We start from the raw sequence: 13,246 nt of genomic DNA, 5'->3' as shown, positions 1-13,246 counted from the left end.
ACAAAGAGACGCTTATTATACGACAGACTGAGCACAGCTTTTGCACAATTGATCAAGATCCATAAACTTCTGAACACATTACAGTAGAATCAAGGACGTTGGTTCGAATCAATTGTTTCAAATCAATAGGACAGAATATGAATTCCAATACGCTTACGGCATTCTGTCAAAATCGGAAAGGACAGCATGACACGTTGTAACTAGATGTTAAAGTATGGCTGGTGGAGTAGACAGTTTTGCAATATTTTCGCCATTTTACAAAATACAAATATGCTCATAAGTTTGCCAATAGCAAAGATCAAGGATCTGGAATAAGTCATAGTCGAACCGGAATATATTGGCCAACTATGTTCTACGTTTGAGGTAAGTTCATAATGTTCTTCATAGCAAGAACAGAATAATCACTGGCAAAAATGCAACTTTTTACCAAAACGCCATATTCCGCGATAGTCCATATTTACATGACTTACAAAAACCCATAATTTTTAAAATATCGGGATTCAAGCAGGCGACCCGCATGGTGTGCAAAAGACGTTGCAAATTGTCAATGAAAGAGCTTATAAATTAAAATCACGGACATTAAGCTCCACAATAGGCATCTACATTCCAAGCGGAAACGCTTTTCAGAAATATACCCGTCTTTTTTCAGCAATCGCTAAAACCTAAATATGCAATTCCAGGCGATTTGTAAAAAATAGCGTCAGCATATTTTACTATGAATTTGGGACACCGAAACAAATGCTTGCATTGGTGCCAGACCTATTATAATGATACGATAATTAGGCCCCCAATAATGGCTTTCATTTTAACCGTTATTTATTAAACTGAGATTTTTACTTTTTGAGAAATTAATGAATTTATCGAAAAACTTTTCGGAGAACGCTACTTTAATGAACCCATCCCTTAACCAACACATCTTAACAACCAAAAATCACATTTTAATAAAATAACGGTTATTTAGATTTAAGAACTGATTTTGCCTGATTGCCAAAGACTGTAACCTTCAGTTCAGATCATCGTTGGGGATATTTAGACAAGCTGAATACTTTGAATGAACCTTCATTTTTTGCTTTTCAGTACCGATTAAAGGCAATCCTACCCTTGAAGCTGAGATCAAAGCTTTTAATACGAGATTGTCAGAAGCGGTTGAGACCAGTGATTATTCTGCCATTGTTGAAGAGTTCTACACTGACGATTTTGTTATTATGATTAATGGTCAAGCACCTGGATTTGGGAAAGAAGGTGATCATTTGAACTACTTGACACTTCAATTTTAATACAAGCATGTAATGCAAACATTCCAATTTTAACCCTTTGATTTGGTCGTCGGTACACTGTGTGTTGTCCGCCCGCCTTGCTGCCTGTGTATGCAATATCGTGACCAGCAGGGTGGGCGTGAGGTCTGAGAAGAGGGTAGCTTCATTATGGATCCTGACTAAAATTGAAAGAGAAAGGAGCCCACCTGACAAAAAAATGAAAGAAAAAATCGGGAAGGCAAAGGAAAGAAAAAGGAAAAGGAACCCTTTCACACCAAAATTCACCTAGATCATGGGCAAAATAGTGTAAAATACACATAAACAACCGTGGTACGTGATGCGACCGACGATATCTCAGGTGGTTTGTTACGTTGGTATCATGGCAACAAAAAATCATAATTTATGAAACCCTTTTGACCTTAATTTATTTTGAGATGCCACCTATCTAACAAAACATCTATAACAATGTAACTCTTCTCATTTTTGATTTATTTTTGCCAAAGGAACAGTGTGAGACCAGTTTGATAAAAACTGAAGAATTTTTTTTCGGACCCCAACATTTGACATTTAACCGTTTTGCCTATAAACTCAATAACTGTGCTGCGAAGACATGTCTAAAATACTTTTTTCTAAATCATTATGATGAGAACACATTTAACTCACTTGAAATTTCACCCATGTATTAGCCGCCATTTTGGAATTAGACAAATTAGGCAATGTTCCACTACTTGGATTTTGAGGGACTTTTGATATGTTATTTAATATGCGTTTCCTAAATTCTCACTTTCTGCACGCTTATTCAATCATGTATTTTTTCTCAGATATGAAGCAGGTCTGGTTAGATTTTGTCAAAAGCAATCCCATCATCAATCGGATATTATGGACTGCTACCGCATTCGGTGAGAATAACGGAATAGTTTGGGAACATGGTATTGAAAATGGCTACCATGATGATGTCCTGGTTGGCGGTAAGGTTATCCCTATTAATATGATGGTCCAAATACATTTCTCTTCTTCCCATTCATTCTTGAAAAGGGGACAGAAAGATCATTATCGTACTTGCAGTCTCAGCAAGTGACAGAAACAATGCTAGTGATTCATCGCCAATCATAGAGACTGTAAACAGACTAGCCAAAATTTATGACCAGGTCATTAATATCGGCAACAAAAATGTTTAGTGACGTCATAAAAACCAGAGAGAAGTGTTACCGGTTCTAAAAACATCTAGAAACACTAATACCAGAATGAACAAGAATGAACCCTGATAGGAATTGAAATGTTTCTTGGTATCGTTTTATTGGATCCGAAAAAGACTCTTTCTCAAATAAAAGGGATGCATATATGAACTAAAATAGTACCTCCATATAATTAGAACATTGTGTTTTGTCTTTTTACAGGTTTATGTATGTTTTGAGACGAGTCAATGGAACTCTGATCCTTTTCTTAGATATCGGATACTAAGAAAAAATATGTTCCGCCTCATGTATTCTCCAGACAAAACGGAATTGCTGTCGTAAATCGTAATCTTAAGGGCTGGGGTATGAACGTTTGGACAGTATTTATTTTGGGACATTAGAGCACATCAGACATATCGAATTGCATTCTGAATGCGAAGAATGTCATTCTGATATCAAATAATTTTGATTTTTGAAATTCGCAATTTAATACACATTTTATGGCAAATCATTAAAATTGATATTTTTGATATTTAACAGTACTTGAAGTAAACTTTATAAATCTGATGATTTATACTTAAAGTGTATGTAGGTGGGATGAAAAGCCGACGATCAATTGAAAATTTTGACCTTTCGTATTGAAGATATGGATTTTTTCCCAAAACACCAAAAAAATTAGGTCTTTTTGGGAAAAAAATCCATATCTTCAATATGAAATGTCAAAATTTTCAATTGACCGTCGGCTTTTCCTTCCTGCTACATACACTTTAAGAATATATCATTAGATTTATATAATTTACTTCGAGGACTGTTATATATCAAAATTTTAAAAATATCAAATTTTTATAATTTGTCATAAAATTTGTATTATATTGTGATTTTCAAAAATGAAAATTATTTGATATCAGAAAGACATGCTTCGTATTCAGAATGCAATTCGATAGGTCTGAGGTGCTCTCATGTCCCAAAAAATACTGTCGAAACGCAATAAACGCTCATTTTAGATCCCTTAATCGCATTAAAAATATGCTTACTTACTGCTTGCTTAAGATGAGTGGTGTCCTCGAACTACAACAGCACGCCAAATCCTCCTGTCCTGCATGGCCATACCCAAATCCATAACATCCAGTCCAGTGTCCTGTTACAATACATCCACGTATGTTAGAGGGGGTCTACCAGGTTTTCTGTTTCCATGTTTTGGTGTCCAATAGATCAGCTTGGCTACAGGCTCATTTTTGCTTCTGTATGAATGCCCAGCGAAACGTGTCCTCCTCTCTCTGATCTTCTGTGAAAGTCTAGGTAGGTCGCCATACAGTTCTTTGTTCGTGATGTGCTGCTTCCAATTGATGTTGTATACTGCTCTAAGCATTCTTGTGTAGCAACCATCAAGTTCTTTACATAGTCTGGGAGACATGGTCCATGCTTCAAATCCATACGTTAGGACGGATTCGACGGTAGCAGCAAATAAACGGGTCTTGAATTTCCTTGGGAGCGTTGACCTCCAGATTTTGTTGAGGCTGTTACATGCTCTCCATGCAGCTGCTAGACTAACATGACTAACATATTATATAGTAAAATGTAAATAAATTATGTAACTTTTTACCTGTAACATTTTTTATCTTAGTCAAAGTTCCACTGTTAATAAGGACCCAGTGGCTAAGTGGCTATTTTTGTGAATCGAGTAAAAATGCAGTTGCGCAAAGTCAATTAAAATTTAAAAAAACACATGCAAATCACATGTTTCATCACTTTATTTACAGTAATTGACAGTTTTGGTATTCCAAAATCTTGTTGAAAAATATACCAAATTACTCGTCTGATGGCAAGGATTACAAATTTATAGTTTGCACTGGCTATGACCTACCATTATTGAGTTCTCTTATTTTAATTCAAAATGACATGTTTTTGGTTGTACGGGTGCCAAAATTACAACTTACTCCGATTTGGGCAAAAATCGTGGTAAATTGCTAAGCTTGATATAAGAATCAAGAAACCGTATAGAACCTTATAAACTGTTTACTTTATTTGTTATGTGCAATGGAAGTTATCTCTACAGTGGCCTACGGTCCAATGGCCGTTGACTTTGTTTGCACTCCATCTCAGTAAGTGAACACAGTAGATAGGCAAAACTATTCTTTTTATGATTTTGTTCAGCTACACAAAAAATTTGCTACCATTTTTGCCCAAATCGGAGAAAGTAGAATTTTTGATCCAAAAAATATACAAACAAAAACATGTCATTTAGCCTACAAACTATACATTTTTCAATCCTTGTCATCAGACGAGTAATTCGTACCATACAATATTGGAGTCCACTACCCTCTAGCAGTATCAAAGATTGGTTAACCATTTTTCAAAACCCCTTGCTCCTGGCAAAGAATACTTTGCTCCTGGATTATTAGAATTTGTTTCGTAATAATCATTATGGTAGATGTTTCATAGAAGCCTCGTTGTAAAACAATTCCATCGTCTTAGGGAAAATACGCCACTCTATGTACATTCTCTTAAGGCCAGCATAATTTCGACAGAGCTGAGGACACTGTGACCGTACATGACGAATGAGCCGTAAATTCCTCCCCCGGTCAATTTTGTTTTATTTCGTATTTAGAAAATATATATCATAAGCTTTAAAATGGTATATCATTTGACTTCAAACGATATGCAAAAGCGGGGATATGGTTTGTTGAACTTTGCTCCTTCAACAAATGGTTTCTACATGTGTCTCTTTTTTCCTCATTGCTTGTAATAAATATCAAACAATAATAATTTAAATTCAAATAATCCCCAAGTCAACGAGGTTCAGGAATATCCTCTCATTGTTAATTGTTGGTTATACACATCTAGATAAAATATAATGTTTTGTAACCCTCCACTTGAACAGGATTTAACCAATGCAAACAAAGACCAGACCTATTAAGAATTCTAGACATCTAAGGTAGAAGCTTATAATCCTCTTCAACAATAGGATTATTGATTGATTTAAAAAGAGATACATGTCGCGCCAACCTGAGATACCTATGAATACGACCTTCATGCACATTTTACACTGTAACTCAGAATACAATTTAGGACATTTACGGCTCATTCGTGCTGTACGGTCACATTAATATGCTGCATTAACAAATTAAACGACGTGTCGAGAAAAGCTAAGAGATAGATTTTTAGCGTCAACCGTATAGCAGCAGAGAGCGGACAACTCGTTTGTTGCACCAAAAACGAACGTAATAGCGCTAAGCCAAGCTAAATATGTTTAAACACTTTTAGACGCGTGTTGTTTTATTTATTTTCCAACTTAGTTCAAGATTTGCCAAAGAGATAACAGTATAACAGCCACAGTTTAAGGGGGTGGTAGCGGTACTCCATGGTACGGATTGAGCTTCGTGTCATGGCAGTTTGGGTCAGCATTGGGTGGGGTGAAATCATAAATTCCAACAAAACCCACATCGCCGGCTTTCATGCATGATACAAATGTCTCGGGACGTTCACCAACACACCTGAAATAAGTAGAAAACAAAATACACTAAGCAAAAACAAAATAAAAAAAATACACACATATACACATATTACTTCAATACTCTACTCTAAACACATGTCAGTAAACAAACAGTTGTCCAACTGACACAACAGCAATATGCACTGACATGGAACAGCTTCATGGACAACATTCACAGGCGAAAAACTGGCACCCAGCAAATGAAATTTGTGAGAATGCGTACAAGATAATTACGTAGGTGATAATTTCCAAAACGAGTAAGTGGAACATTGTGGAACGGGTTGCTTCTGCTTTTCACATACTTTCTTCAAGAAACAGGTCTTGTTCCACACTATTGCACTTACTCACAGATTTCTTGTGTTGGATGCCAATTATTGGGTTGTGAATGTGGTCCAGGAAGCTGTTCCATGTCAATGCAATTTGCTGTTGTGTCATTTGGACAACTGCTTGATATTTTAGTAATCCTGTGTGTAATTTTGGTTCATTTTGATGGACAGGATTTTACAATATGACCTTATAAGTTGTAATGCTTTTACAGTGGAATAAAGCGCTGGGTATAGGATTATGTTTGGAGCTCTTATGGTTAGAGTTCCTCTGAACGAAAGAGAATCCAAGAAAATCGAGAACTTAAAGAGGCCCCCTGTCACTGGCAAAATTCGTAATAATTGTCCATGAACAAATTTGACTTGCATTACCCTGATAATAAACAAAGAAGTGCAATATAATGGAGCACCTAAATAGTCCGCACTTAAATTTTGATTCTCAAATTAAACCTGGGTATAGCAATCGGCTAAGGAGATATTTTGCTTATTGCTATCACTTACCGGCAGTAATCATCTTTTCCGTCACCATCCTCGTCTTTCATATACCACGTGTCTTTATGCCCGACATCCATCCAGACTTGTGAGGCATTAACAGAGTTGTAATTAAACTCACTTTCCCCTTTTGTACCCGCTAGAGCACAAGATAAGTATTTGTGTGCACCGTCAGCAACAACCCTGTATTAAATGCAATAATATTGGTGTATATGACTTAATTGCAATAAATGAAGTCTTAGCACCTACATTATTTATAGAAAATGTCAATTACTGAATGACTTTTGTCGAAAATAAAGATAAATAAAAAAAGGTATCTATAGCATAATAATGGCTATGATAAAATAGTCGCATGTGTTGGATAGGATTCGTGCTGCCGGTGCAAGCATGGTGGCGCATTTCCGCGGCAGTAGCCAAAAATGCAGCAACAAAACCTCGTGAAGAAACAACTTCAGCAGCGGGAAACATGTGTATATGGCAGCGTTTGCGGCAACGGAAAAGACAACGCTCGCATAAACGTATTATTCAGATTACATACGCATTCGTTTAGAGCCATTTCAACTTCCTACTGCAATAATTAAACAATATAAAACGTTTTATATACTTTATGTGTAAAATGTGCGCAACTTAGTAAGTCTAATTAAAGGAGTAACCCATCGATTCAGGATATGGATTAACTTTTCTTCAAACTCACGTATGCTTTTATGATTACTTCGGGAAATTTCAAGGGTCAAATGTCAGCATGGTAATGAGATAAATATAAGCTATTATATGATACAAAAAAATCGGGGATGAGGCTGTCGATCCGGTTATGGACCTTTAATGACAGTTTAGATAGAAGTTAGTTAGTTAGTTAGTTAGTTAGTTAGTTAGTTAGTTAGTTAGTTAGTTAGCTGTCTACCTGCAGTAATCATTACTAGCTCCTTGTCCTTGTACATCAGCCCAACCCCGAAAGTAACAATCTTCTCCATAATAAGTGACGTCATATCGACGAGATTTGACGTCGCATTCTCCTTGTGAATCCATTGACTCATCACCATTCTGTTCTTGTTGTTTGTCAGGTATCACCACTGTAAATAAACCATAATATACATGTTGAAAACAGTACCGTTAAACCTCGCTATATTTTAAAACGTATTTTTAGGCTCAATGATACAAGGAATACATTATAATTTGATCATTTCCCTAAATATCACAGTAATGTAATTTTAGTATGCTCTTCATTTGTTTGGAGTGGTGCAATGCGACAAGATTTTGTCTGTTTGTTTGTAATTTAGAATTAACTATGGAATTGCATTACCTTGCTGTGCTTTTTTGCAGAAAAAGAAATATCTTTCAGCACAAGACGCGACCCTCCACTTTCCATCTTCCCCAATAACTTTCAGATGAACACAATCATGATCCGCTGTTTTTTGTCGAGGTTGTTTTTGGTCCCAAAAGGAAAAGTCATACTGCAAAATTCAGATAAAAATAAAAGACCATTGAATGTAACGTGATATAATTATACATGCCGCTAAACATAAAAATATTACTCCATTCCCTCACAAGTAATATGTATTTTGTGTTAAAACCGCAACATTGTGTTAAAACCGCATACTATCAGAACGGTAAACTGCATATCCGTTTTTACACGCTTTTCAATGGGAAATGAACTTTGCTGCTTGGATGATGTCACGAGAGGTTAGCCTTTATTCCGTATTGAAAAGCGTGTAAAGACGGATATGCAGTCGACCGGCCTCCTATCAATGTGTTTCACATATGTACATATTCTATTGCCCCCAGATGAATAACAGAGTTCCTTGTATCTGTAAAACGTTTTAAACGCTTAAAAGCGTTTAATTTGTGTTTCTATATTCAATTGTTCGTGACGGGTGACATAGACATGTAAGAAATGTGCATCACTTACTATGCTTTCAGATGATATTTTATTGGTGGGATAGAAAAGTAGTTACAACTGACTAGCACCCTCCTTTGGGGGGAATGTCGTGTCATGACCTTTAACACGATATAGATATCGATTTCTTGAAAACAAAATTGGACAAAAATGGCCATGCAAGTATGTATACTCAAATACTAAAGTGCCTCAGCTGGCTTTGTCTCAAGCTAACCATGACTGGCTTATTATGTACCGGTACTTACTGTTGTGTTATCAGCATTAACAAAACTACCCTCACTATCCTGGTCGTTCAATCCTATCCAAGCTTTCTTGGCACCTGTGTCTAACAGCCAACCTTTATATCAAAATTACGATGCATTAACATAAATAATCAAAACGCTATCCTATCGATAGTTAGACAAAATTTCATTTTATTTTTTAAGTGAAGTTTAAGTTTGATACAGGTTAAAAAAGCGATATCTCCGAAAATCGCGCTCGTAACTTTTAAAGTTTGCATTTATAGCGTATTTGCACTCTTTATTTAATTGTGTATTTCAACGGTATATACCACTATAACCTTTTTAAAGACACTCCACTTCGTTGCTGATGTTCACATACCGATGTTAGCATTACATTACTAATGTATTGTTGGACAGTGTTGACAAATTTTGGCATAGCTGAACTCTGACCTTTCGGGATTTTGTTTGCGTGGATGGGGTGTGGGCTTTGTGTTTGTGCTTACATTTATTGAATAAAATGTATTACTGAAACATTGTAATTATTGTTTTGTGTTAATTTTGTAAAATATTTTAAATAAAATATATTTTGAATACAGAATAAGTTTTCCGATAGGTCAGAGTTCCGCTGCATAGAAATTGACCAATTTATGCAGCTATCACTTCTTTTCAATATATAGTTCATAGAAAATATATATTTATTTGCCATAAAACACAGTATCTGCCATGTCAAATACTATTGTGGGACGATTTCTGGCCAATTTCGGTGCAGTTGAACTCTGACCTATCGGGAAACTTATTATGTTGCGCTTACAAAATATTGTTTACAAAATTAACACAAAAAATTTACAATATTTCAGTAAAACATGTTATAATATATTTAGTGTCCCAGCAAACACAACTATTTTTTTTTTTGCAAAACATTCCAAATAAATAATTGACAAAATATTTTATCCAACAGTTATTAAAACGTTTTGAATACTAGTAAACGTTCTAAAAACATTTTTGTGTTCGCTGGGGAGCCTTCAAACTATCAAGTGAAACAAGTCTAAAACTTATTTACATTGTGTGACACTCCCTTGTTCATGGCGGCCAAAGGCGGCAAACTTAGATAAAGATCAAGGCAAAAAAAATTCATAACTTTAAGACCAATTATCATAGATCTTTGGTGTTTTCGGTACATAAAAGCCAAATGTTTGTACATTATAATAATTATAGTAACTCAATCTTTTCAAAAATGCCTCATTTGGCCTCCTGGTACCAGATTATGTCACATATACTACTTTATTAATTGTGAGGACATGCAGACATATCAATATTCCCGTACTTGTGTGAAGCTGTTGTTCTTCATTACTGTGAATACTGGAGAGCGTAGCGTCCAGCTCCATACATTTATCTATGGCGTTGTTATACGTCGATCTATCTCGGATAATGGTATAGCAAAAGTCGCCGAAATGTTGCCATTCTTCATTGTCAGTTGTAAAGTTACATGGGTCTGTAAATGAAACATAAATCATAACTGTACGGTATCCCAGTCATTGTAATTGCAACATGGTACTGGATGTTTTATTTTCTGGAGTACATCACCACATGTAACAATTAATGCTGTTTATTTCCGCGTAGAATACCGAGTGTGATTCCCACCTAGCCAGGTGAACCGAACAAATTGCAACTCCCTCATATCAATTTTTTCCGGGATAAAATGAGGATGGCACAAGGTAAAGTGTCCTCAAAATGACTCAAAATGGGACAAACAATTGATAAATGGGGTCAAAAGTTGGCTGTGCCCCCTCCTATACCAATTCCACAAACTGATTAACATGGGATGTATCTCTCCTCATTACGTGTACTGATACTCATAAAACTGACAAATCGGTTCCATGTTGGTAATATTTTGGCTGGAAAGGAGTTATAACTTCAGCACAATATTGCCAAAACTAATTACCACCCTAAAACCCGTTACCGATCGTCAATATTTGAGATTATATTGCCTCAGGCGGAGGGCATGTTCTAGCAAGTTGGGCTAAGGCCATCTGAGAGGGAATGTCTTAAGTCGCTAAATATTGTTGGGCTTATGGAGCATTAAACCCCGAAGATATATCGTCATTCAGAATGCATCTTAGAGAGAGCATAGGGGAAATACTTGCCTATTTGCACGACACGTGTCCACAGTATTGTGTTTGCCATGTCCTCGAGGAGATCGTATATAGCATAAGTGACAATTCGCCGTAGAAGTGATGATGTAAGAGGATAACAATAGATAAATACAAAGTTTGAATATATTGCCTTGCACTACAAACAGTTTGCACCCATCACCTTGGTATGTCTGCAATCATCTTGAATACGCTGCCGCTCTTTTCAAAGATACTTATCTTACAGGAGCGAGTTCTCAGCATGAAATGAGTATTCAATAGAATGGTTCAATGCATAGGTACCGCGTGAAAGTTGTAGTGCAGGGCGATCAAAAGTGTATGCATCTAATTGCTGTGGTAGTTAATCCTGTTACATTATCTCTTCTGCGGTGAATACGATGAGGTTCAAGCCAAAAATAAAATCTTAAAGATTTGTATCATTTTGTCATCATGTAGCCCGGGGCTAATATATTGTTGTATATAAATAAAATGTGTATCTCAAAATGGCTTCAACCCAACGGAAAATATTAAAAATCTACGGTTTTGCTTGATTACCCAAATCATATGTCCATTCAGTCTTTCCTTCTGATCTTGTGCAGGCGTTGCTATCCTCCGTAGTATTTCGAACATTGGGGCACAAACAGGAGTAACGGGCGGATCCGTTGGAGATTTGTGGGGCTACGACACACAAGTAAGAGCAGCCTCCGTTGTTTTTTCCACAGTAGTTTTCTGAAACTGCAATGACATAATAAGCAAACAAAGAAAGTGAAACAGGAAGCTTATATAATTAATATTATAATATTAGAAGTTTAACAACTACTTTCAATTTTTCCATGTATCTACAAAACGATAAACTTGGCGCTTAGAATGTAATCTTAATGATACTCACAATTAGATTGGAGCAGTGGATGCATGACACGCAGGTTCATTGGGTTGTTAATGTGCGTTAGTAAATTGGTCCTGGAGGTGCCATCAAATTTATTTGCCTCCTGAATGGAATCTTTCTCCCAGTCAGTCCAGTAAACTTTGTCTTCAAACACGTCAATTGAGAATGGATGAGGCAGGATGCTGTCGGAATTGATGATTGTTCGTCTGTTCATGCCATCAAAGTCGCAGCTGCTGAGAGTGTGCTGTTTGGCATCCACCCAGAAGAGCAGATCTGCAAAGTAGTCAATAGCAAGACCGTTTGGCCACATCAGGTCAGTTGTGACGATACTCGATCTGTTAGCTCCATTCATTCCAGCTTTCTCGATCTTTGGGTAAATACCCCAGTCTGTCCAGAACATGAATCTGCAGTTAATAAAATCAACAAGCAAGAAAAGTAAACATAAATTTTCCTTATAAACATGGTCAAGAAAGTATACAAAGCAATGTTCCTCCGATCTAAACTTCACAAGTTCCGAGAAGATATACATGTTCCGGTACTATAAAGTATTATTAAGTACTAATAAGTACTTTTACTCCATTACATATCAGATTCACCACTTACCCCGATCGTGGATCAACAACAATGGCCCTAGGCTCATCCAAACCGTTATCGATGATTACACTGTGTTTTGATCCATCCAAACTCGATACACTGATTGTATTCAACCCTGTATCTGTCCAGTAAAGGTTACCATGTATCCAGTCAATAGCAATTCCGTCAGCAGTTTCTACTGATAAGACGAATTCAGCGGTGCCAGTGCCGTTTCTGTTTTGAATACGACCTCTATGAGAATACAAAATCCAAGCGTAATACATTTTACAATAACTTGATAATACATGCCCTTGCCAAATAACTTAGGTGTTTCCACACAATAAATAAATAAATAAATAAATAAATAAATAAATAATAGAATGTAATCTTAATGATACTCACAATTAGATTGGAGAAGTGGATATTAATTAATTAATCAATTAATTAATTAACAAGTAAATATAAATTAAAGTGAATTATAGATAAATTTGGGAATTTCTTATAGTGCACAATGCAAACAAACAGACCTCTGCACACTTTACAGATTCAAAGTAAGCCGACCACGGTGGCCTCACGACATACATTATAAGCCATTACACAGCATTCTGGGACGTTACTCAATATAGATGCAGTCTACCAACACATGAGCACCGTAACCAGGATTAGCGTACGGGTACAGACCGAGACAATTAGGAGCTAGTTTCATGTCCAGGGGAAGAATTTTCACATTTCCAACGACACCGGGGCTCGAACTCGAGGCCTATTGCACTTAACTCTGTTGACCTGTCAACTGTGCTAACCTGA

At 36.3% G+C, this 13,246-nt stretch overlaps 1 protein-coding gene across 1 annotated transcript in view; it reads right to left on the bottom strand.

The window, feature by feature from the left end:
* Positions 1–5,073: 5,073 nt before the first annotated feature.
* The window catches only part of LOC140169213 (uncharacterized), a 19,273-nt gene continuing 11,100 nt past the window's right edge, over positions 5,074–13,246 (bottom strand). Inside the window, exons 7-15 of the mRNA XM_072192470.1 lie at positions 12,473–12,694; positions 11,873–12,273; positions 11,539–11,718; positions 10,179–10,346; positions 8,879–8,970; positions 8,040–8,190; positions 7,641–7,809; positions 6,749–6,922; positions 5,074–5,925 (exon numbers count right to left, since the gene is read on the bottom strand). Of these exons, the coding sequence (XP_072048571.1) occupies positions 5,769–5,925; positions 6,749–6,922; positions 7,641–7,809; positions 8,040–8,190; positions 8,879–8,970; positions 10,179–10,346; positions 11,539–11,718; positions 11,873–12,273; positions 12,473–12,694 (1,714 nt within the window). The 3' untranslated portion in view covers positions 5,074–5,768. The remainder of the gene's footprint in view (positions 5,926–6,748; positions 6,923–7,640; positions 7,810–8,039; positions 8,191–8,878; positions 8,971–10,178; positions 10,347–11,538; positions 11,719–11,872; positions 12,274–12,472; positions 12,695–13,246) is intronic.

The sequence above is a fragment of the Amphiura filiformis genome, chromosome 14, assembly GCF_039555335.1.
Source record: "Amphiura filiformis chromosome 14, Afil_fr2py, whole genome shotgun sequence".
Taxonomy (NCBI): Eukaryota; Metazoa; Echinodermata; class Ophiuroidea; order Amphilepidida; family Amphiuridae; genus Amphiura; species Amphiura filiformis.
Note: the sequence above shows the minus strand (reverse complement) of the source record. Positions and strands in the feature narration are given on the sequence as shown.